At 37.6% G+C, this 24,450-nt stretch overlaps 1 protein-coding gene across 1 annotated transcript; it reads right to left on the bottom strand.

The window, feature by feature from the left end:
• Positions 1–1,475: 1,475 nt before the first annotated feature.
• ap1g1 (adaptor related protein complex 1 subunit gamma 1) lies at positions 1,476–23,418 on the bottom strand. The gene is given in 23 exon segments (XM_048186064.1): positions 1,476–6,164; positions 7,326–7,424; positions 10,002–10,162; positions 10,243–10,344; positions 11,324–11,450; positions 13,172–13,313; positions 13,433–13,537; positions 13,653–13,777; positions 13,865–13,954; positions 14,866–14,988; positions 15,985–16,039; positions 16,502–16,642; positions 16,729–16,842; positions 17,064–17,119; positions 17,212–17,310; positions 17,400–17,480; positions 19,784–19,879; positions 20,873–20,949; positions 21,759–21,855; positions 21,956–22,097; positions 22,995–23,119; positions 23,216–23,295; positions 23,298–23,418. Coding segments are annotated over 23 exon segments (2,457 nt in total). The 5' UTR covers positions 23,416–23,418; the 3' UTR covers positions 1,476–6,062.
• Between the last annotated feature and the right edge of the window lie 1,032 nt (positions 23,419–24,450).

The following is a 24,450-nucleotide window of genomic DNA, read 5'->3' as shown; positions in this document are numbered from 1 at the left end:
TTGATTTTGAAAGAGACGTCTTATTCTTTTTTTTCAGTTCATTGTGTTAAAATATTAAAACATCAACTGAACTACATGATATCATGTCTGATTTACCTAAGAACATTGGTTATATATGTTTAATATTAAAAAGGAGGAATTTAGGAACTGGATTGTTCATAACCCTAACCCAAGAATTTTTTTTAGAAAATTATTTTTTTTCCTTAGCTCCTTTACCGAACATCATTATAATATAATTGAGGACTTTACACTGTTGTTGGATGGATCAAATTAAAATATCATTCTTTTTAAATTAGTCTGACGGAGTTGACACAAATTAAGTTCTGAAGTGAATAAATGTACATTTTTAGAAAAAAAACATCAGAAAAACCTGTTCCCTTACATGGTTCATTAGCTGAGATCTTTGTCTACAAACATATCAGTTTAAAAAATAATTTTTTATTAAATAATAAAAACTAACTTCTTAAACATGTTTTGTCCCTTATCTCAAGAATCGGTGATATATATAAACATTTTTGCAATCGTGATAAAACATTTTCTGATGTCATCCCATCAAATAAAGGCTTCCAATCCATGAGGTGTTAAAGGTAATTTTATCAACCGTTACATTCTGTTTAAGGTTTAAATAAATACTTATTAAAGTATCAGGCTTTATTGACATTTTCATCAGACCCTAGATATAAAACATGAATAAACGCAATAAATTTTCACATGCTAAAACCCTAATTGGTGTACATTATGCAGATCTTGCCCTTTGCTTATTCAATTTTGCTTTATTGTAATTGAATGACCCGAATGATAAGCAAAATTACTATTTAACAATAACCTTTCGGAAAAACGCATGCTTAAACTCTTAAAATATAAAGCTTCGTTATTGGTATATACAGTTCTATGAATCATGAACACCTAACTTTCCCATTACACAAAAGGTTATTTTTATTGGAAAAAAGGTTCTTTAGATTTTTAAAATGTTCTTCACACCGAGAGGAAGGGGAAGAAAAAAAAAAACACTTTTTTTGGAGAACCAAAAATGGTTCTCCAATGGCATCGCTGTGAACCCCCTTTTTAATTTGGCTTAAAAAGTTTAAGTAATTTCTGCCTGATGGGTTTTGATTGGATTGGAGGACATTTTAAAAGAATTTGAATGGGAAATAACAGGTTGATTTTTAATTCACTATTAATTTAACACAGCACTGCTGTCCGTTCAACAAAATATTAGAGGGTTAAGATGAAAAACAATAGAATATGAAAGGTTATTGTATAATTCAGTCTACATTTCATAGGAACATAAGGAATAACTGTTTTGCCTTGGCTTCCATGACATGTACTACTGCAGTTTCAAAGTTTAACACAAGAGGGTGACAGGAGACTACCATTTCCAAGCTCAAACTAGATAATTCAGAATGGTGCTTCACAGATTGTTACAAATGGAAAAAAAAAAATAATAATTTATATCCAAAACACAACAACAGACATCAAGTTTGACTGTTTTATTATTTCTTTTGATCATTTTCTCCAACCCAAAGACAATAATACACAGCATAAGTCTAAAATATCCCATGTCATTTTCATCCATCATCACAAATTCTTTTCAGTCCAACACTCATTCCTCGAGGACATGGGACTGCGATTCAGTTCAGCATGTCAGACTCATTGGGGTCATCCGGCCCTCCTGCACAAGTTCAGATGTGGTTGAATAGCAAGTGTAAAATATCTGAGAAGGGGGCACATGAATAGATACACTTCAAAAACAACCGATACCTTTACAGATTACAAAGGGATTCTGATGGAGAAGGCAATCATCCAAGCATGTGATACAGTGTCCACCTGGTCAAACAATTACACCCAAACAAATGATGCTCAATTCCCCCTGACGGACCACTTCCTGCACAAGAAAATCTGCTTCCCGATGAAGATTAATGAGAATCAACAGTATATTTCCAAATATACAAAGGTCTGTGCATGTATCGCAAGATATAGTGAACAGTGGTGACTTAAGAATTTCGAACTTAGCTTGCATTACCTCAGGAAGTTTACATAAAGAGTAGAAATGACAATATTTACATTGCTTTTTTCACATGCGGCTGAAAAAAAAATAAATAATCATTGTTTGGTGTTGGGAATCTTGCTGAGAGTTCATGGATGGTTATTTCGCCCTCTTCAACACACTATCATCTTTGCCTGACAAAGTAGTGTAAGAAAGCAGCATGAGTGAAAAAGCCATACTTTGAAACTTTTCTTGCGCAGTGCAATTTCATAGCCATTTAGTATTGTTATGCACCTCACGACTGCAGGCCGCCGTTTAATGTACCACCCCCACATTAAGTTCACTCAAGAGTCATGGAAACAATCAAGGACAAGGCCATGATTTCACACCAGGGCATTTTATCTGAAGTCGTGCCTCAACTCCATGTGCTTTAAAAAGACTGGGAATATTGGTCAGATGTGAGTTTAAAACACATGGAAATAACGAAAGATGTGTTTTTTTGTTGTTGTTGTTGTTGAGAAAACAGTAACTATAAACTTTGGATTTAAGCTTACCTCAACATATCAGTGTTACTATAAAGAGGTCTGAAGGTAGATCACGTTATTCAAAACCTGTATGACTTTCTTCTGTGGAATACAAGAAGCCTAAAGGGTTAGTTCACCCAAAAATGAAAATTCTGTCATTAATTACTCACCGTCGTTTTGTTACAAACCCGTAAGAATTTAGTTCATCTTCGGAAGACAAATAAAGATCTTTTTGATTAAATCTGAGTGATTTCTGTCCCTCCATAGACAGCTACGTAACTACCACTTTGGTGCTTCAAAAAAGTTATAAAGAGATAGTAAATCTAATCCATATGAATTGAGTGGCTTAGTCCAAATTTTCTGAAGAGACTCGATCATTTTATATGAAGAACTTAGGCTTTTATTCACGTAAACATTCATCAACGCGCACATTAGTTCTGGTAAACAGAAGCTCAAGCATGTTTGCTTGACGTGCCAGAACCAATGAGGTTCATTCTCGTGTGCTACGCAGCATGTCTGAGCTTCCGCAAGAACCAATGGAGTTCATTAATGCGCATCAAGCAGGTTCAGTTGAGCTTCTGTTTATGTTCGCTGATCAATGTTAATATGTGAATAAAAGCCTAAATTAAATCTGCTCATCATAAAAAGCAATCGTGAATCTTCAGAAAATTTGGATTTAACTGCTCAGTTCATATGGATTAGCTTTAGAATCGCTTTATGAACTTTTTGAAGCCTCAAAGTTTTAGTTATGTAGCTGTCAATGAAGGTACAGAAAGATCAAAAAGATCTTCATTTGTGTTCTGATGAATGAAAGTCTTATGGGTTTGGAACGAACGAGGGTGAGTAATTAATGACAGAATTTCAAAATCATTTTTGGATGAAGTAACCCTTTAAGAATTTGAAAAATGTCTCCATACAATGAAAATCAATGGGGTCCAATCTCGTTTTTGACTCCAGTTTGACTCTTTAAAATATCTTTTTATATTACCCAGAAGAAAGTAATATGGGTTTGGAACAATATGAGGGTGAACAAATAATGATGATCTCTCTCTTTTGGGTGAATTACCCCTTTAAAATCGCATCATTATGTCTGAGTAACTGGGAAGAACATGAGAAAAATCAGCTCCAGGCCACCATATCGAGAGAAGTTACACCTGTGTCTGTATGCAGTATTTCATTCTTTCAGTAGTACATGACTGCGATACACATCTACTAAAAACAAATGCGAACTCGAGATCATGTGCACATTACACCCCCCTAACTGAACGTCATAGGTCTTCAAATGGGATTTTTATTTGATTTGATCTTTTTTATGCGTTTTACAATTATATACAATATACAGGCAGCACATAGTACATTTTCTTTCCAATGAACAATCAATCAAACAGGTAAGTTGTTAAATTAGACTATTTTCTGAGGGAGAGCTTCAAACATTATACACTGTGCAGTACTGACAGGAAGTCTTAGAAAATGGGATCTTAAAAAGGGATGAAAAGAACAAGCTGATGCATCTTAAAAGCCCTCAGTATGTACAGAAAAAGCCAAGAAATCCAAAGAATCGCAACAAAAGACAGACAAAGAAGCTAATTAGAATGAAGTCGTTTTTCTCCATATACATAACATTGCTAAAAAATATTTCCCAAGCCCAAAAGAACACCTCTTGATTTGGTCACCAGACTTCAGTGTGGCATAGCGAATGTAATCACGCAAAGTGAAGAAGATAAAAACGAAGAGCAGCGAGAGATGACGCGAGGATGCGGACGCTAAGGGTTTCCACCGAGAGCATTTCAATGACTTGATGAAACAGTAAGTACTCTTCCAAGTTGACAAAGACAAAAAAAGAAGAAGACAATGTGAGGTATATTCAGGTTAATGTTGCGAACCACCTTTGGAAGCTGCAAGAAGAGACAGCCTGCACACAAACTAACACACGTTGACAGTTCGCACTTGATATTTGACTTAAGACGCCCTCTGAATCAGAACTCGAATGAAATGACAGCAAAACAAAAAAGTCCTCTACTCTTCAGACATCACGCTCTTGCTCTTCCTGTAACGAGAACCGCTCGTCTCGCAGACGTCTGAGGGTTTTCTTTTAACCGTTTATGACAAAGGCACATTGCTTCAAATCAGGCAATAATTCTGTACTTCAAATCACTGCAGAAAGTCAAACAAAACAAAAGTTCATTCAGTGCATATAACTACATTCATGAAGGCCTTATATTCATAGTCTATATTTACAGCATCTATGCTGACCATAACCTTTATTATACATCGCCGGGCCTCTATTTGTGTTAATTTACTGAAAAAAAAAAATCAATTTGAATTTTAAGATCACGCTGTCCAACTACATTTTTAATAGGATTCAATCCTTAAGGATTGTGCTAAAATCAAACTTTTTTTTTAGTGTAGGCTATTTTCAATCTATATAAATGTATTTCAATATTTAAAAAAACAATACAAGAACACACCATCTGTGATGAGTAGAGGCAAACAAAATAACTATAATATGCCAAATTAAGGATTTTGGGGAAACGATTCCAGCTTCGATGATGCAAAACTACTGGGTGATGTAATGCATACAGACAGTGACAAGCAACACTCACAAACTCCCATCTTCTCATCCACAAAGTTCACCTCAAATGGAGATGCTCCAGTTTCATTGTCAATGACAAAAGCTGTCCTGCTTCAAAAGAATAAATCACGAATCAAGGTATGAGCTGTATGAACTTGCCTATTTGTGATGATTCATGTGATGAAGGTCAAGCACTTAAACAGATCTGTTAGTGTGCGCATTACTGCTGGCAGATAATGTGCCGAACGATTCCGTGTGAAATACGGTGTAGCCACAACATAGCTTGTATCCGGAGCATTCATCTGGTATACTTTATTATAGGACATTAGATCAACCTTACACGAAAATTAAGAAATGCCATGTACAATGAACGATAATTTAAGGCGCCATCACAACCCATTTTCCTCTTGATTCTGAAATGCTTAAGGTGCAAATGTTCAGACTTTGCAATTCATTCAGTATGCTTTTTTTTTTTTTTTCCTCTTAAAATAAACCAAACCCATTAACAAGATTAAAAACATGGAAAAAAAAAAAAAAAAATCAAACAAAGTAGACAAATCAAACAAGCAGCTCCTTTGTATAGTGGCCACGAGTGATGTTTTCCCCATGTACGGGCCCTGGGCGGCCGGAGTGTGGGAGTGCAGAGGATAAGTGAGAGTGCACAACGTTAAGTGCAAGTGTGAGTATGGACATTCTGCACTAACCCCGAAGCAGAGAGAAAAACAGACGGGCAAAAAAACAAATGAAAAGATATGTATTCAGATATTTGTGATTTTTCTTCATTGTCGCTGAAATCGTCATCATCATTAGTCTTCATACCATCAACTCTTGACTGTGTCAGGAAGATTCCACTGCTTCCCATGCAACCCCAGGGCAGCGATCTGTGGTGATGTCACGGGGGATCATTTGGGAATGGGGAGGGGACATCTTTCCCATAGTTCCCTTGCTGGGGGTCTTTAAGATTGAGAAGGGTAGCAAATCACTGCCAGGACTGAGGCGGGAAATTGTTGACCTCGGCCAGGTCTTGTACAGGAGAACCTTTGTGAGTGTATGTCAGCTTGATCCGCATTCGCAACTGTTGCTGAAACAAAAGAGGAAGTCAGGCACATGCGGAAGCAGATGCGTGCAATTCTATAAATCATAAATATCAGTCACAGAGATGTGTTTCTCTATAAAAAAAAATAAAAAAAATCCTTAATTGCTGTAAAAGACAGGTTGGAACCATTACTGCTGAGAAACTAGGGCTGCGTGATTTTGGGTGTGGGGGGGAATCTATTTAATTTTTCTGATAAAAATTGCTATGCGATTAAAAAAAAAAAAAAAAAAAAAAAAAAAAAAAAAAAAAAAACATCCATGTTAGCTGAGCTTGTTCGTAGGGCTACACAATTTGGCCAGAATTTGTGATTATATGTCAATTTTAATATATAATAATAATCATAGCCTAATAATAATAATGTTTATAATCAAGTATTTCACAGTACTAATATTTCTTCATTCACACAGTCCATATACCTAATTAAATCGTTGTGCATGTCGTTATTTTGTCTTTATTTTGATTAATCATGCAGCCCTGTGAAAAACTTTGACTTTATCAAAACTAGCATAATCAGCTTCTGATTGTTTTCACACATTTGATTTCACACTCTAAAAACCTCACTAGCTGATTTTTCAGTAGTAACCTTCATTTACATTGTTGCTGGACAATCAGATCAGTTAAACCTTTTCTCTGTAAATGCAAAACCACATGTGCTGTTGTGGAGGTTGTGTAGCAAAGTGTTTTTCTAGACTTGTGACACAGCCTAGAAAGGGCAATTACACATTCACAGGGTGAAGTCACTCCATGAATTGAGCCCTAACTCAATTTTAAATTGTTTGCACAGTGCTCCTAATCTTATTTAGCCAACTCATGACATGGAATCTGAGAGAAATTACTAATCAAGGGTGAGATTTTAGGAAAAACAAGTGCTAGGTGTGATATTCTTGACCTGAGCTGATTTGAGTCGGCTAGTGAGACGCCACCTTACACTTAAACCAAAGTCACTGAGAAGTGGCATTTCCTTCTATTCTTAAACCAAGATAAATAATGGCTGCCACAGGGATTTTTAAAGCAAACTTTCAACTTCAGAGTTAGTTTATTCAGCTTTACTCAGCTTCAGAAGTCTGATATCAGGGTTTGAGCTGTTTCAGGAGAAATGGACAGAGAGCTACTGCAAAAGGAAGCAAAAGGTTCACAATGTTTTACCTTTTGTGGGTTGAGAACCCTGATGACCTGCGTGACACTTCCCTGGTTGAGTGCAGGAACTACATTACTGCTGGGGGACAGAAGCTGCAGCTGGAATGTCTAAAAACACAAACAAACATTTAAGTATTTAGCTGGAGCAAAAGTTACCAAATGACTGTTTGCTTGCACAAGTATATTCCAATTGTAACAGGAATTTGGTCATATTCTGACTGTGAATCCATAAATTAAAAGCATTAACCTGACTGCAGGGCATCTGTAGAGTTTTTAAAATCAAATTCAAGACCTTTTTTAAGACCTGCACAAACAATAAATACTGTATAACCAGGGCCGCCCTTAGGGCAGTGCAACTTGTGCGAACGCGAACAGACCGAGCGGGGACACGATCGTGAATGGCCCTCGCTTCTGCTACCTCGCACTGGGCCCTGCCCCATGCTTGGGTCGGCCCTATGTATAACCATTCAGAACAAATCCAAACAATCTCAAAAGGGCTTTTCACACTGCGCTTAAGCCGGTGTCATTCTAAATCCTCCTTTTAACCCCGGATAAAGGAAAGTTTCACACTTTTATTTTAGAAGAAGGGTTAGCACCACTTTTTACCCAGCATTAAGAAAACCTGAGTGAATAATCCATTAAAGATATTTAAAGGCGCAGTATGTCTTTTTTCAAAAACCGCCACTGAAAATGTAAATAAACACCTAAACAAAAGATTGTGAATATTTGTTAGATGTTTGTTCTGTGTGCGCTGAAATAAATATTGTTTCGTACACAGTCCTGGCTGGGTAAATAAGGGGGGAAAAAAAGCGGATCGGCAGTAGGGGGCGTATACACTCACGATGGGGAGGAGAGAGTGTGAGCGAGTGGGACATTTGTAGAAAGACTGTAGAAAGACAGATGGCTGAAGCATTACCAAAGTGGAAAAAGTCAGAGGAATATAATTGGAAGAAGAAGGGTTACAATCAGACATGACAGATGCTGGAGAGAGCAGAATGGCCTAAAAACAGAAGCTGAGGTTCCTTTGTTTCTGCTTGATACACAAGCAATATTGTTTTTTTTTTGCTATGTTCCCAGAACCAAGATATGATGTTGAATCACAGCTGAATTATCCTTGCATTTCCTCGATTTCAAATATCAACAGTGTTTCTTACTGCACCTTTTAGACTTTATGACCTTAAATTTGATCAAACTGAATTTTAGACCAAGTACAAATGAGAATCCTTAATTGTCAAATATGATTAGGCATATATGCTGGCTTCTAGAAAGCCAAATAAAGACAGCTGGGATATTCTATGTAAGCACTTAATTCTGAATATCCACTGTAAAAATATTCGTTATATATTAGGGGTGTGATAAGACGGGTAGCTCACGAGACGAGACGAGACTCAAGATTGAGTTCATGAGAACGAGACGAGACAAGATTTTACACACTATTTTTAAGAAATCCTCAATGGCGAAATACATGACTAGAAAAAAATATTCTGCAGGTGCATTTGAAATGTTTTAACTAATCTTGTAATGAATGTCATTTCAGTTCTACTTTCTGAGTATGAATTATCATATGCAGTAAAAGACAACAATACTCAAGGACTATAAAAGGTTTTGCCACTAACTCAACTGACTGACTTCTCTTCTGTATGATTTCAGGCTCTTCAGATCTTACTGTACATGATTTATGAGCTTCTACAACCTTTGACCTCCTAACTGAACTCCTCTCCACAAACTGATCATAGAAATAAAAAGAGTATAAATAAAAACGGTAACACTTTACAATAAGGTCTCATTTATTAACATTAATGTATTAACCAACATCAACTAACAATGAGCAATATATTTGCTACAGTATTTATTAATCTTTATGTTAGTTAATAAAAATAGTCATTCATTGTTAGTTCATTATAGTTCACAGTGCACTAACTAATGTTAACAAATGAAACCTTATTGTTTGTGCTTAAGATTAAGAGAAAACTGTTATTCATTTTTATGGTAACACTTTACAATAAGTTTAACCATAAATCGCTCTATCTCAATATTCAAAGTGCAAATAAGACCAAATTTTTCTTTGATACAGAGCTAAGAGATGGTTACAACCAATGTTGTAATATAGAGTACACTGATCGCATGTACTCTGTAAATATGGAGCGGCAGCGACCGCTATCCAACTGAATTAAATGTTTTTTATTTAAATACAAAGCAAAAGGACAGTGGAGGCGTAATGTAAATGTAGCGGTGGCATATTCTTTCCTAATCAACCTAACCACTCTGTCATGGCAACATCACAAGACTACTTTTCTAGACGAGAAATCTCATCACATTTTAGTCTCGCGAGATCTCGTCACACCCCTATTTTTTATATATATATATATATATATATATATATATATATATATATATATATATATAAAGTGTAAACAGGCAACAGTGTTCATTCTTAAGTATATCCAAAAGAGAAAAGAACATGCATGTCTAAGTTCAGAATATACTGATAGAACATATTCATACTCCAATAGATGTGGAGTGTGTAATCAAAAAGTGTTAATATAGACCTTAATCAGAAAAGATGTGTATGTAAATGTGATCGGTGAAGAGAAAAAATTAAAATATCATTGAATTTTGAATAATTAGCTGGGTTAACCAACTAGGGTTCTCCATAAACAGTAGAACTAGAGGGGGAAAAAAAACCTTTGGTACTGCAGCCTGGAACACAAAGTCTGTCATGTCAGCCTCGGTGGAGTTGGTGGCGTGGATGGTGATAACTGCAATATTGGGATTGGGGTTGGACCTCTCAAATGTGAACTCAATTTTCAGACCATTTTTGTTGTACGCCGTCATTGGCGGAATGCCTGCAAGAGAGAAACAGATATGATAATTGCATTGCCCTATTTTTCATTAATCATTATGATGAAATGTAATGCAAGCTCACCCGCTGCAATGTCATTGAAGAGGGGCTGTGAAGTAAGACCATCCAAAAGGAAAGGGGGCTGGGACATGGGCACAGAGGGAGCAGGGGTGGGGGTTGGACCACCTAAGGAGTGAGAAGGAACACATAGGTGTGAGTAGGGTTTCACCCAAAAATAAAAATTATTGGTGAAAATGTAATTCGGGTTTGGACTGAATTGAGGATAAATAAATTACTAGGGCAGGTACAAAAAACAAAAACCTGTCAACTAAACTACACAGGGAACCATGTCAATTGGTAAATTACAATAATATTAAAGGTTAAAATTAAAAACTGATTTGTATAAACATTTAAATTGCACATAAGGCAGTTTTTATAATAGTTTTATAATAACTTATTATATAATTGTTTCAATTCCAATTAATGTTTTTGAAATACAGTATAAACATTTAAAAAGTGGCTGTAAAAATATTTCATGAAAGATTTATTCAAAGAAACATTAAATATTGAAGAACAGGTTAAATAAAATATAATGAATATGTAATACAGTGCATATATTTAGCAAAATACTCCTCTCTACAGTTTCTGTTTTTCTGCAGCTGAAACACTGAGCGATTATATGAGGCTTGATACATTTCACTGTATCACGTTGCACTGTATTTTCAATATACCTTCTGATGTTCATTCATGTTTATTTCATGCTATAACTAGTAGTAGAGTGGAAGACATGACCGGTTCACTTTATTGTTTGAATTTCATAGTAAAATTCTCAGCTCACAAATTCTGTCAATTAGTTTCATATTAAAAGTAACAAAACACAAAGCTTATTGTGCTTTACTGGATGTGAGGCATGCTAAAAATTAACTTTAGTGATTTTTTTTTTTTTCTTCACACAACTGAAAACGATCAATGCTTGGAATTTAAGAATTGACATCAGTTCATTAAAATGAGAATATAGCCCTATAAATAATTTTCGTTTTTGGGTGAACTACTACTTTAAGGACTAATGACAACACTGTAAAGTCAGTGCTCTAAACATGGAGACACAGGAATGGCAGGATGTGAATTTGGTACAAAACAGCAGAAGTGCAGAGAGCAGGCTGACCTGTCAGAGAAAGGTCTCCAAGCAGATCCAGCAGTTCTCCTCCAGCTGAAGCAGGCTTTGTGGGAACAGTTGTTTGGATAACAGGTACCACATCATTACCTCCGAGTAGATCTAATAAATCATTTGCCTGTAAAACAGGAAACAGACTATTAGCTTAAATATTTCACAATGGCTAAATATCCCTCTTTATCTGCTCAACCATACCAGAGAGAATTTTTATTACTCTACTGCAGAGGTTCTCAATCCAGTCCTACAGGCTCCACCGCACCACACATTTTGGACCTCTCCCTTATCTAGTACACCCGATTCATCTCTCATAAGATAAAGCACTCAATTAACTAAACTGCCACTTTGTTTGAACTGCCAAACTGCTGCTGCTTCTGGGAAAGCTTTCCACAATATTGAGCATTTGTGTGATTTTTTGTTCATTCATCCAGTAGAGCATTTGTGAGGTCAGGCACTGATGTTGGACAAGAAGGCCTGGCTCTCAATCGCTATTCCAGTTCATCCCAAAAGTGTTCAACTGTGTGGGGCGGTCAAGTCCTTCCACACCAAACTCATTCATGTCTTTATGGACCTTGCACAGTGAGGCTGGAATAGAAAAGGGCCTTCCCCAAACTGTTACAACAAAGTTGAAAGCATAGCATTGTACAAAATGTCTTGGTATGCTAAAGCATTAATGTTTCCCTTCACTGGAAGTAAGGAGCCTATACAGCTCTATACCATTATCCCTTCTCCAGCAAGCTTTACAGTTGGCACAACTGTAACGTTCTCCCGGCATCCACCAAACCCAGACTCACCCATCAAGCGTGATTCGTCACTCCACCAAACATGTTTCAACTGCTCCAGAGTCCAGTGGCTGTGCGCTTTACACCACTCCATCCAACGCTTAACTATGTGATGTGAGGCTTGCACGCAGCTGTTGGCCATGGAAACCCATTCCATGAAGCTCCCGCCACACAGTTTTCGTGCTGATATTAATGCCGGTGGACGTTTGGAATTCTTCGGCTATGGAATCAGCAGAGCGTTGGTGACTTTTACACACCATGCTCCTCGGCACTCAGTGACCCCAATCTGTGATTTTACGTGGTCTTCCACTTTGTGGCCAAGTTGCTGCTATTCCTAAACACTACAACTTCAATTCAACACTTCAACTTTCCAATAATACCACTTACAGTTGACCGTGGAATCTAGCAGGGATGAAATTTCACAAACTGACTTATTGCAAAGGGCGCATCCTATCACAGTACCTCTCTTGAATTTACTGAGCTCTTCAAACAACCCATGTTTTTCACAAATGTTTGCATGTTACAACCCTTTGTTTTGCATTTCTATCTTTCTCTCTTTTGATTAAGAAGTGTTTGTGTCCAGGGATGGTGCGGATTGGTTCCTGCATGGTAATGATAATGATTAGTACAGTTGAATCCAGGCACATCTTAAAAGCCCTGATGTCACTTTCTTTGGGAGGGAACATTGTGTTGTTGTCAGCCTTTTGACCCATAACATACTAACCACAACAAAAATAATTTACTCAGCTATTGTTCAGGAAGTAGAATTTAACCATGAAGAACAACGTTCTTGATTCCTACGATGCTTACATTTGAGTTGCCCCGCTCACAGCGCTCTCCCTTTTTTTTTCTAATCTGACAACCCCTCATCTCCCATGGCATAATGAAATAGCCAAGAAATTATGCGTCATGTATACTGGGCTTTAAGTATCTACTCATTTCACACACTGTTTTTGCATGTGTATGAAGGAACTACACATTCAGAGTACGCTGTCAGATTATTGAGATGCCTAAAATGTGCATTGGGTTAGATTGAGAAACCTTGCTCTAGAACACTCACCTGACTAGTTGGTTGAGTAATGTTGGGCAGATGTTTTGTGTCCAGTATGGTTGATTCCGTTTCCCCATTGGTCTGCACAATGTCTGCTGGGCCGTTAGAGGCTGTTTTCTCCATGATAGGCATTCGCTCTAGTAATGCAGGTCTTCATGGGAAAGAGAAAGAGAAAGGGTAAGGACAACAAACTAGAGCTAGGAGTGAACCATCAAGTACAAAAAGTGAATGGCTGTTGAAATTGAGAGAAACACGAGTCCTGTCTTTTACCTCATGTGATCGTATTTTTTGAAAAGTGCGTTATATTCCACAGCTCTCTGCTGCAGCTCCACGTCTATGCTGCTGCCATATATCGACACCACTTTTTTGATTCGACTGCAGGGGAAATGAAAATAAATGGAAGATCAGCCCCTCATCCGTTTGGGGACACAAACTCATTTCAAGAAAATATATCCTTGTATCAAAAGTGACTCTGAACAGTTATGCTTACTTCACACTGCTGAAACGGGTGGACAGCTTCATGATAGCAGTAAGGGAATAACCTCTCGTTACAGGGGTGGACAAGTTGGAAACTAGGAGACCTTCTAAAACATCCAGAACCTCATCCTCAGTAACCTGTGAGATGAAATAAGAATGATACAATTGTTCTGCCTTTAAAATAACTGTGCATGTGTAGTTTGAAGGGCCCACGGAGGCATTTACCTGAATAGGTTCCTCTTCCTCACACTGGCCTGAGACCAAAAGGTCTCCATACTCTCCTATACACCAGGATGCCACCTGTACTAGAGGTTGCTATAAGAAGGAAAGTTTGAGTTAGTTCACACTGACATAATTCTGTTATTTAATCATCCAAAACCGCAAGACACAAAAAAAAGTTCACACTGATTTTTACCAACACAGATCCACATATGTACAGCTGGCTAATGAGAGGTTTGTAAACCCAGTCTGTATAAAAGGCGTTTATTGTGTTTGAACTAGTTGAGGATGGCAGTGCTCAAAGAGCAAGCAAGTGCTCTCAGGTGAGAGTGTGTCTTTACAGAGCATCATATTTTTGCTGAGATTGACTTAAGGCTGTAAAAGAAAGGCTGTGCAGAAAGCCATTATATAAAGATGGTTTGGGCATGTTTTATGAATATGACTAACCTCTGGCACATTGTTGCTCATTTAAAATACTCAATTCATTAACATTAGAACGAGGTTAAGAACAAATTCATGTGTGTGTGCACATTGAGAAATCTTTTTTTCCAAAGAAGTTCTCCTGAGCGAACAAACAAAAAAATGTCCACGGAAGTATTAGTGAATGAAACAAAGTCTAAATGGGTTCTGATGCTTTCAAGCTTAAAAAAGAAAAAAGGTATATATTTCACTCTGTTGCTCACACAAAGTTACTGTATGACTTCAGAAGATTGTAGGCACACAAGTTGCATAAACATTTTTTAATAGTTCTCTGTCATTTTGAAGCTCAGCCTCTCTCACCATGTACATTTATACAGCGATTGGAAAAGGGCCACATGAACATTTTTGGTCAAAAATCTCCTTTTGCATTTGAGAGAAGCCAAATCAGCTAAACGGGTTTGGAACAACATGAGAATTTTCATTTTTGGCTGATTTATTCCTGTAAGCAACTAACAGATGACAAGCTTTGCACTATGGAATTACCAGTTTAAAGTCTAGTGAAGAGCAAACAGTGTTAAGATGATTACCTGAGAGATGTCATCCAGGAGGGCTTTGTAGAGTCTCTGTACAGTGTAGGCATGCATCTCTACACTATTTGTAATGAGCTGAATGAGGTTGGGCACAGAGTCATCCCGGACGTAACTCCCTGCCTATAAAAGCAGAAACAAATTGGTACATCAGAAGAGTACCTTAATCTACTTTGCCACCAAAAGGGAGCCATTTCATGCATTTCCACCTCTGAAAACGTGGTTCTGGGCCTAAACAAATGGCCCTGATTTTGAACCAGGAAATGGTAACTTCAGGCCAGAGTGCAGGATAATTTCTATAACAAATAACTGCAACTCGATCAGGAAAGACTACTGCAAAACTAGACTGAATTAAATTATTTTTGATGTTAAAATGTCCTCAAAACTCATAAGATATTGTGTGTTTACTTGTAGGTAGGTTATGTCATCATTTGCCTCAAGTTAGTGAAAATGCAAACCGATTCTGAAAAGAGGTCTGCAGATTCCCCTGCCATGCATTGGCTTCAGCATGAGTGTCAACATTTTGGTGGAACAATGGTATTACAAGACACCCAAGTCAAAAACACATTAACAAGGGTAAGATTAAGAAAATCTGTTGTCAGCAATAACAGGATTATTCTTTACAGTCTACAGTCAATATAATTAAGTGTTCAACAGCACTGTTAAAAAACATTGTCTATTTCACAACATACTTTAAAGTCGGCATTAAATGAAAATTCACCCTATTTTCTAAATGCAAGTTAAGTAAATAACTTTAAAATAAAGTTAATTAAATCTTTTTATGTTAATTGCAATCAAAATGTATGAGTTGGCTAACTCATTTCAAGATAGGAGCAATTAACATGCATGAGTACTACAAACTCTAGTAACTTCTCTCTGGTGATGCATGCAAGACTTCTCCAATCATTTAGCCTTCTTAAACCCCAACCTTACCCACATCTCAAAATCCAATCAACAAACGAAGCATAGAACCAAGTCTCCATAATTGTTTTAATAGTCTATTTCACTTGGATGTACATCATAATAATGGAAAAAAAAGGTCTCTCTGATCTAGTTTAATGATAAGAGGAAATTCAACCAGACTATAGTGTAAAAAAAAAATGAGAGTGAGATATTTACCGTTGTCAAAACCCTCATAATGGTGTCTATGTGCCATCTTTTGGAGGGTGCATACCTGCAACAAACAAGTGTTAGTTATATCTGCAAGCCAGTAGACTATAGCTCACAGACTAAAATACTAAACCAAGTCACTAAAGCAAAAAGCATACGTAAAACCATTTAAACACTCCTAACCAAACTCCTTTTAGTGCTGTCAGATAGAAAAGTGTCAACAGAGTCAGCTTCTGCCGATGGATCACTCATTTTATCATCACACAGTCACGAGTCACTTGAACAACTCTGCAAAACCTCTTTGTTTTTCAAGGGCTTGCTTATTCAATTTGATCGGATCCACTTAACTAGGCTTTTACAATATTTAAAATCCTCTAACAACAGTCTGCAGACTTTTAAAAGGGCTAGTAGGACGTGCAACATCCAGAGACTGTGAATCTAGTCTCTCAAAATGGAAATTGTTGCCGCTTCCTCTCAAATGGTTTCTGCCTAACGTGATTTACGTTTTCACAACAAACAGCCTTACTTCTCAGCAGCCAGGAAGATCCCTGATGCGCAGTCTGCTTTGAAATCAGGGTCACAGGAGTCCAGGAAATACAGAAGCTCTTTCATCATGCCCCGGATGTTGTTGCCGTTGACCAGGGCAAAGCTCAGCTCCATTGCACGCCTGTGAAAGGACAAGTGTAAGCAGCAGGTCTCATCCTCTTATGCCATAACTGATATAAAAATCCATACAGCCTGCACATAAGCTACCTTTTAATGGATACATCAAGGTCTTTCAAGCAGTCCACAATAGTGCTTCGATGTCTCTGCACAGCATTGTGGTCTGTCTGCACAGTCTTCAGTAGAGATGTCAATGCCACATATCTGATCAGGGAGAGCAACAATGTCAAAGCCCTGTCATTTGGACAATCAAGTCTAGTGTGGACAGCACATGAAATGAGCTATTTCAGTCCACACTAAAGCTGTTGTCAGAGACAATGAGATCATCAATGTAACACTCAGTCGATGGATCACTCAAAATCTTCATCATGGAACAGCAATTTCTGAATGACACACTTGGGTCAAAAGTCAAAGACAAAACATACCTGATGTTTTTGTCATTGTTGAGAAGAAAACGTCCCAGAATGTTAATTGCTAAAACCTGTAAGAAGATAAACAAAAGAAATTAATCATTTTTTGCAGACACCCTTTGAATATTAGATTTGGTCAATCAACTTTCTGAGGATCACTCACCCTTAGTCCACTCTCTGATTTGATGTCCATAATAGTAAGAACAGTTTCGTAGAGGATAGCATTGCCTACATTTTTACTCGTCTCTGTGTTCGTTGCAACCTATTAAAAAAAATATTTGATGGGAAATCTTTAGAAGGTATAAAGGTAAAGGTATGTGGTTCTAAAATGGATCTAATCATACTGCTTACCTGTGCAAGAATGTCATTCATAGCTTCACTAGAATCATCATCACCCTTTCCCAGAATTCTCAATAGCCTCAATATCCGCACCTTAAAAATAAAGAGACACAAAGTGGCCCAGAGGAGCTCATCAGATTGCTTTAGTGTTTAAAGAACAGGCATCACCTCATATGGGAAAAATGGATTGCAAACTTAAAAGGGATAGTTTACCCAAAAATAATCCCATGATTTACTCACCCTCAAGCCATCCTAGGTGTACATGACTATCTTCTTTCAGATAAACACAATCGGAGATATTTAAAAATATCCTGGCTCTTCCAAGCTTTATAATGGTATTGAATGGGGTGGTGGATGGATTCCCCAAAATGCATCCATCCATCATAAATATAATCCATACGGGGTTAACTTCAGGTGGTTCATAAAAGCCTTCTGAAGTTAAGCAATGGGTTTTTAGAAGAAAAATATCCATATTTAATGGTCCCGTTCTTCGTGGTTTTTTGAAGCATTGATTGTGTTTATAGTGTGCAATATAACATGTGTTCATGTTTCGCGTGTAAAAAAACCACAGTATTTTTCACATAATTTACTTATCTGTATACCGCTGTTTCCACGGTCATAAAACGGGCTGATGACTTCCTTGTTCTATGAAGTCCCTCCTTCAAAAATACGTAACGAGTTCTGATTGTGCCAGCGGTTCCTGTGTTGTGATTCGACAGCAGCTCTATGGCTCTGAGCGCACCTTACCATACGTCTCTTACCATAACGTGGAGATGCATGCGCTCATTGTTTTACATGTGGATTATAATTTTCGGGAACCGAGTTAAACATAAATTGTAACCATTGATCTCTAAGTACAGCGTCCCTGGGAAGGCCAAACAAAGGTGATTGGACTGCGGGATGAAAATAACAGCGTTTCGACGACATGGCGACAAACACACTCTACAAACGCAACTCTTGCTCTTCTCCGTGGGAGCGCAACAAGACCACGCCCCCTTTTTTTGTGTATTCCTGTGGGCGGAGGTTAGTCAAAAAACTGTTTTAGTGACGTCATTAAAGAAGGAAGTAGAGGGATGTAGTTCAAACTGGCCGTTCGATGTAGGCGACTTCTGTTAAATAAAATATCTTGCTTGGCATTGAACTTTGAGCTTTAAAATTTTACAGATTTTATTTATACTCTAACAACAACATTACACACCAACTAAAGTTTGAAACATGGGATCACGAAGAACGGGACCTTTAAAACTTGATGATCTAAAATAACTAGCTTCCGCCAGACGACCGTACGTATACTGCGCAAGTCGGCCTGCGCCAAATGAGTTAGCCCTGAAGCGATGTATGACGCAGGATGTAGGAGTAGAGTAAGCTTAGACGCCTCTCACGATTTAAACAAATATGGCTGGGCAACAAACTAAAGCTCCTCTTCTCTTATATCGAAATCCTCTGACGTTTCTATTTAAAATGGCTCATTTTAGACTTCCAATTCATGACCGGTGTTTTGTTTTGCTCTATCCTCTGAGCTTCCGCATCAATCATTGCGTGGGGTCAGAGGTTACACATCTGCCACAAATCGATGCGTACGGTCATCTGCAGGAAGCTAGTTATTACGGTTAAAAACATTTTTAAATATGGATATTTTTCTTACAAAAACCCATCACTTCGCTTTATTAACCCCCTGGAGCCGCAAGGATGGATGCATTTATTTGGGGCTTCAAAACACACCCCCTGTTCACTACCATTATACAGCTTGGTAGAGCCAGGATTTTTTTAATATAACTACGATTGTGTTTGTCTGAAATTAGATTATCATACACACCAAGGATGGCTTGAGGGTGAGCAAATCATGGGCTAATTTTCATTTTTGGGTGAACGATCCCTTTAAGGACCACTCTAAAAATCAATTTTGTCCATCTGACCAAACAAATGACATGAGACATTACAGAATGTAATTCACATCGATGGCAACATTAAAGGTGCTGTAAGAGATTTTTTTTATTTTTTTTTTATGGAATAGCACTCAGGAAATATCCTTATTAGATGACGGATATCACTGAAACACATGTCTCTGTGACTACCTTAGGTTATGTAAATGGGTTCATCTAATCAAAAACAAAACTTATAGGCACTTTCTACCTGTCAATCACTCTGCATGTTCATAGATCAGTGCATATAAGGGAAGCAGGAAGTTGAGTGCATGTTGAAATTAATCATTCAAGTGCCATTCTCAGCTTCACAAGCAAAGTGTTTGTCATGGGAGTGCGCAATTTCCTCTAAACTGTCTTTGTAGGGCTGGGTTTTCGAACAAGGGGGCGTGTCAAATTTGTTCCAGAACAGCTGACATCACTTATGGCACTTTTAAAATGTGGCTACATAGACAGGAGATGATGTGTCTATACCTGCAGGAAAGGGTCACTGATGCCAGATACGTCATGTTCAGGGGAGTAGCCTGACATGATCAGGTTCTTCAGGATTCGTACAAGTTGTGGAACCAGCTAGAAAAACCAATGGGAGAAAAAAAGGAAGGAGTATGAGCGAGGTCACAGCAGGGTCACTGAGATTTTAAAATAGGACAGCACATAAAAAGGGTCAGTAAGTGTCAATACAAGTAGGCACCCTGAGTTGATCATCTTCCAATAGATTGGTTTCACTATACATTTAATTAAGATGTTTAAGACATGGATATCATGTCAGTGTTTTTTGTCATTTTTTGGCACTTTTTCCTCTGTTTATTAAAATAATCCTCATTAATTTGGGAAATGTCTTCATTTCATATGTGCCTCGCTATAACGTACATATTGGAAAAACCACAACCCAATAGTGACCGTATGAAAGAGAACCATTAAAATTAATCTAAAAGGTAAACGCAGGACAAGTGAAAATGTATATGAGGTCTACATAATCCTGTATAAAAACAAAAGAAAAACACTTAAATGACAACAATTGCAAAATAAACAGTACATCAAAACCAAAAATTGGACTACATCTACAGTGACCATGAGGATGAGACTCTTTTGTTTTCTTTAAGAGCATGCACCAGCTATGAAACCAGAATGTCCTCTTACCTTTTCATTCTAACACAATGCAGGAATTGTAACAAAGACAAATGACAGAAAAAATATGAAGTAGATGTTAGGGGGGAATTGGAAAAAAGAGTCACTTTCAGAGAAGAGCTTAACATAATGCTACAGTTATGAGCATGAGAGGTGGGCGTGCTGGCACAGTAGATCAGGCTGGGGGTGGGAAGAGTAAGCAGATATACAGAGAGGAAGAACCCGTATTCATCTCCCAGTGAGATAAACACACCTGCAGCTAAATCCAGGACAAGCATCCAGATTTCAGTAAAAGGACTACAGTCTCATTTCAGTAGTCATGTCAACGCTATCAGCAACAAATAAGAGTGTTTTTGTCTCAGAGTGGCTGATGTGGTGCATAAACAGGTTTAGAGGTGACTGTTGAAGGTCAAGGCATGAACGCTTGCTACGTACCTTCCTGAAGTGAGAGAGCATGTCAGGACTTCGCTCACACATTTCAGTGAGCAGAACAACAGATGTGTGGAGAACTCCTGCAGAAAACACAGAACAATACATTGATACAATACAATACAATACATTCTTATTCTACAGATTTCATTAGATGAGCAACCCAAATTGGTTCATTTTCATGATAAAAATGAGCAACAAACTGACATTCTGCTGTTGTTTAATGTAAAAGAATGACTTAAATCTGAATGTATAAACACAAGATATTAAAATTGACTGGATTCTTCACAAGAAGAAAATAAAGAGAAAGTTTGCCATTTCTGAACTGGGGACTGACAGTAATTTTACATGAGGGTGTCAACTTAGGAGTGATACAATAAAATACAATAAAATAAAATACTGTTGTAATTTTGTTTGATTCTGTTCATTGTGGACGATGGTGGAGTTGGCTTTGGAATGTTAGAGATGGACAAGTAATAAAAAATGATCTTGAGGACAGGTGAAATAGCTAAATACTAAACTAAAAACTAAAACTAAATAAATTGATAAGATAACCATTTAAACAATATTTAATGTAAGTTTTGCGTCAAACATTTTAATTTTAACAAAAATCCTGCCAGAAATGGCAATTTTTCCATTATACTAGTTGGCAGCTTCCACTCAAATCAACATTCGCTACATTATTACATGCGTAATATCACATTTAAATAAAACGGACTAATGTGTTTTAAATCTTTAAAGCTGTCAGTTTAATTCAACATGCATTAACGTATCCAATATGTTTTAGGCATATATGATGAAAATGCACTGCTTAGTAGGGATGATCCATTTGTTTATTCATTATTCTACGTTCATGAGACCTATGGGAAAGGTTAAAGAGCACAGCTCTCACCATGATTTTTCTCGCTGAGCAGGTTTTTTGTTGCTGGCAGGAACATCTCCATCAGCTCTGGGACTTTGCGGATGACGTGAACCGCACACAGTGCTGCCTGAGGGCAAAGAGCTCATGTCAAAACTGTTCACACATTCAGAGCTCAACATCCAACTGGACATGAAGTCCACGTTCAGCTGTGAAGGAGTGTGAAATACCTTTTTCCTCAGATAGGAGTTTGACGTTTTGAGGAGTTTCTCCACTTCTCCAGCTAAGTCACGGCACATTTCAGATGAGCCCATGCAGCCCAGGGTGCACAAGGCCAGTCCCTGCACATACTGTGTACTGTGGTTCAAGTCACTGCAGAGAGAACATTAGATGTCGAGGACTCGGGGAAATGTATACAATCATTTAAGTTAGATTGGCCATTCAAAAATAAAAAACTCCTCAAATAAATGCACCTGTCAATAGTTAGGACAGCAAAATAATTAATTTTAAAATGAAGGGAAAACACTTCTCATATCTTGATGCCAAATGCTACGCATCCAATCAAATGATATTTTGGTGGAAATTCATCTGGTAAGAAATGACAGCATCTAAGCAACCAAGGTCATTAATTTTAAATGAGATTATATAGGCAAGGCAACGCAACATGAGACAAAAACTATTCAAGGTTTTTTTTCCCCTGTAGTTCAAACAATGGAGCATGGTGCTAGCAACGCCAAGGTCATAGGTTTAATTTCCAGGCATTGCATATAATGATCAAAAAGTATACCTTGAATGCAATGCAAGTCGCTCTGGATAAAAGCAAAATGCATAAAACATGGGTTGTGCTGCTAACTACCATATGTTTTGTGCAGGGAATTATTGGCTGCTGAGAGCATGAAACTAACAAATTCAAGAAATGTTTTGAAACCAAAATTGTAAATTGTTCATATTCAGCCACAGTTTTGGCATCACGTTGGGTTGCCACTTGATGTTCAATGTAAAATCTGAGTTCTGAAGAAAGAGATTATGATAATAACTTAGGGCTCTGGTTTGGATTTTTTTTAGAACTGAAGATGTGAAATAAGCTGTTTGAGGGATACTAAATGGAAAAGAAAGAGACGCCATTTAAAATGTCATCAAACTCAGGAAGCAGCTTCCAATCATCCTGCACTTTACACCTACAATGGTCACATTAAACTCCCACCAATCACACAGCCAGTTGTGATTGATGGAAGTGTTGAGACAAAATGAGATCCTCTGCTCACTCACTTCTTGATGCAGTTTGTCATCAAGAGATGGACGTCCTGCCTCTCATCCAGGAGCAGCATGGCTCCCAGGTATCCTATCCGTTTGTCTGTGAACTTTTGTGATGCAATCAGCTTCAGGCACTCCAGCTGAAAATGAGATTTTGCCCATCAAACACTGCAAAATTCTGTCTGGTTAAAGATTCCAATGATGACCCTGTAATTTCTGAAACACTGTTTTCTCACCTGGCCAAAGTGTGCTGGGTAGCCCAACATGTGCATATAAAGCAGCTTAGCCACATTTCTACAGCGGTATGTGTTGTCTCTTCTCTAAAGGATGACCTAATGGCAGCACACTCTTTCTGGATCATCTCTCGCTCCTCCGCCTGGGTTCGAGCCGTCCGGATTGTCCGGATCAGCTCCCGCAGTCTGATCGGAGCTGGCATCCTCTGTAATGAAAGCACAATGTCAGCCAGTGGAATGTCACAGTAGCTCCACAAAGACAAATGAAGATTTATACCATTTCTCATTTGCCAGAGATCTAGCCAGAGATGACATGACATCTAAGGATCATAAGATTTTGACAGCATGCAACACAATTTCACACTAAACAACTCACTGAAAAGTTTAAATCCCCTTTAAGCCCTGAAGGCATTTGAGTTGTTTTTTTCTGAATGACATACACAAAAGTAAAGACTCATAACTCCAAAACTATAGCAAGCAGAGTCAAAAGGTAAGTATTGTTTAATAGAAAAAAATTCATTATATTTGGACATTCTCATGTGGAGAAATTGCTGATAAAAAGACAATATAAAATGTTTCTTAAGTCGTGTTAATTATTGTTAATTGTTTTTGTTAATAATTTTACATATCTTTCTTATTTGACATGCAATAACTCAGGAAACAAGGTAGGAGGAAAATTTTTTTGGTGAAGCTCCTCTACATGTGAGATGCATCTAGCTCAAATTTTGTGGTGATAGCATTGAAGTAATCAAAAGTTACAGCATTTGGAACATTTTTGTTTAGCCCTTGACACCCCCCTAATGGGCACTTTTAAAATTGTTCCTCCATGAGGAATATCTCCTCATCCATGCAAGGGATTGTGTTTATTTTGGACTACTTCAATCTTTAGCATCCGTTTTCTATGATCTTTGCATGTTACATGAAGCTATAAGTGGAAATGCCATGTGAAAGATCGATAGCTACACGTGCGCCTGTGGAGTTTTATGTGCCGTAACTCTGTGAGGAATATCTTGTGATCAACGGACTAAACAGTTGATTTTGGACTCATTTTAATCGTGAGAATCTGCTGTAAATAATGTTGATTTTCCACGATTGGAGCATGTTTCATGAAGTTACGAGCAAAAATGTGACAAATGCCTTATCCATATATTATTCACATATGGGTCTTGCGGGGCTTCACGTACAAAAACTCTAGTCAAAGAGTATTTTTGTATTCTACTCCGTGAGATCTTTCAAAT

The sequence above is a fragment of the Megalobrama amblycephala genome, linkage group LG3 (genome assembly GCF_018812025.1).
Source record: "Megalobrama amblycephala isolate DHTTF-2021 linkage group LG3, ASM1881202v1, whole genome shotgun sequence".
In the NCBI taxonomy this organism is placed as follows: Eukaryota; Metazoa; Chordata; class Actinopteri; order Cypriniformes; family Xenocyprididae; genus Megalobrama; species Megalobrama amblycephala.
The sequence above is the reverse complement of the archived record's forward strand: the minus strand, read 5'-3'. Positions and strand labels throughout refer to the sequence as shown.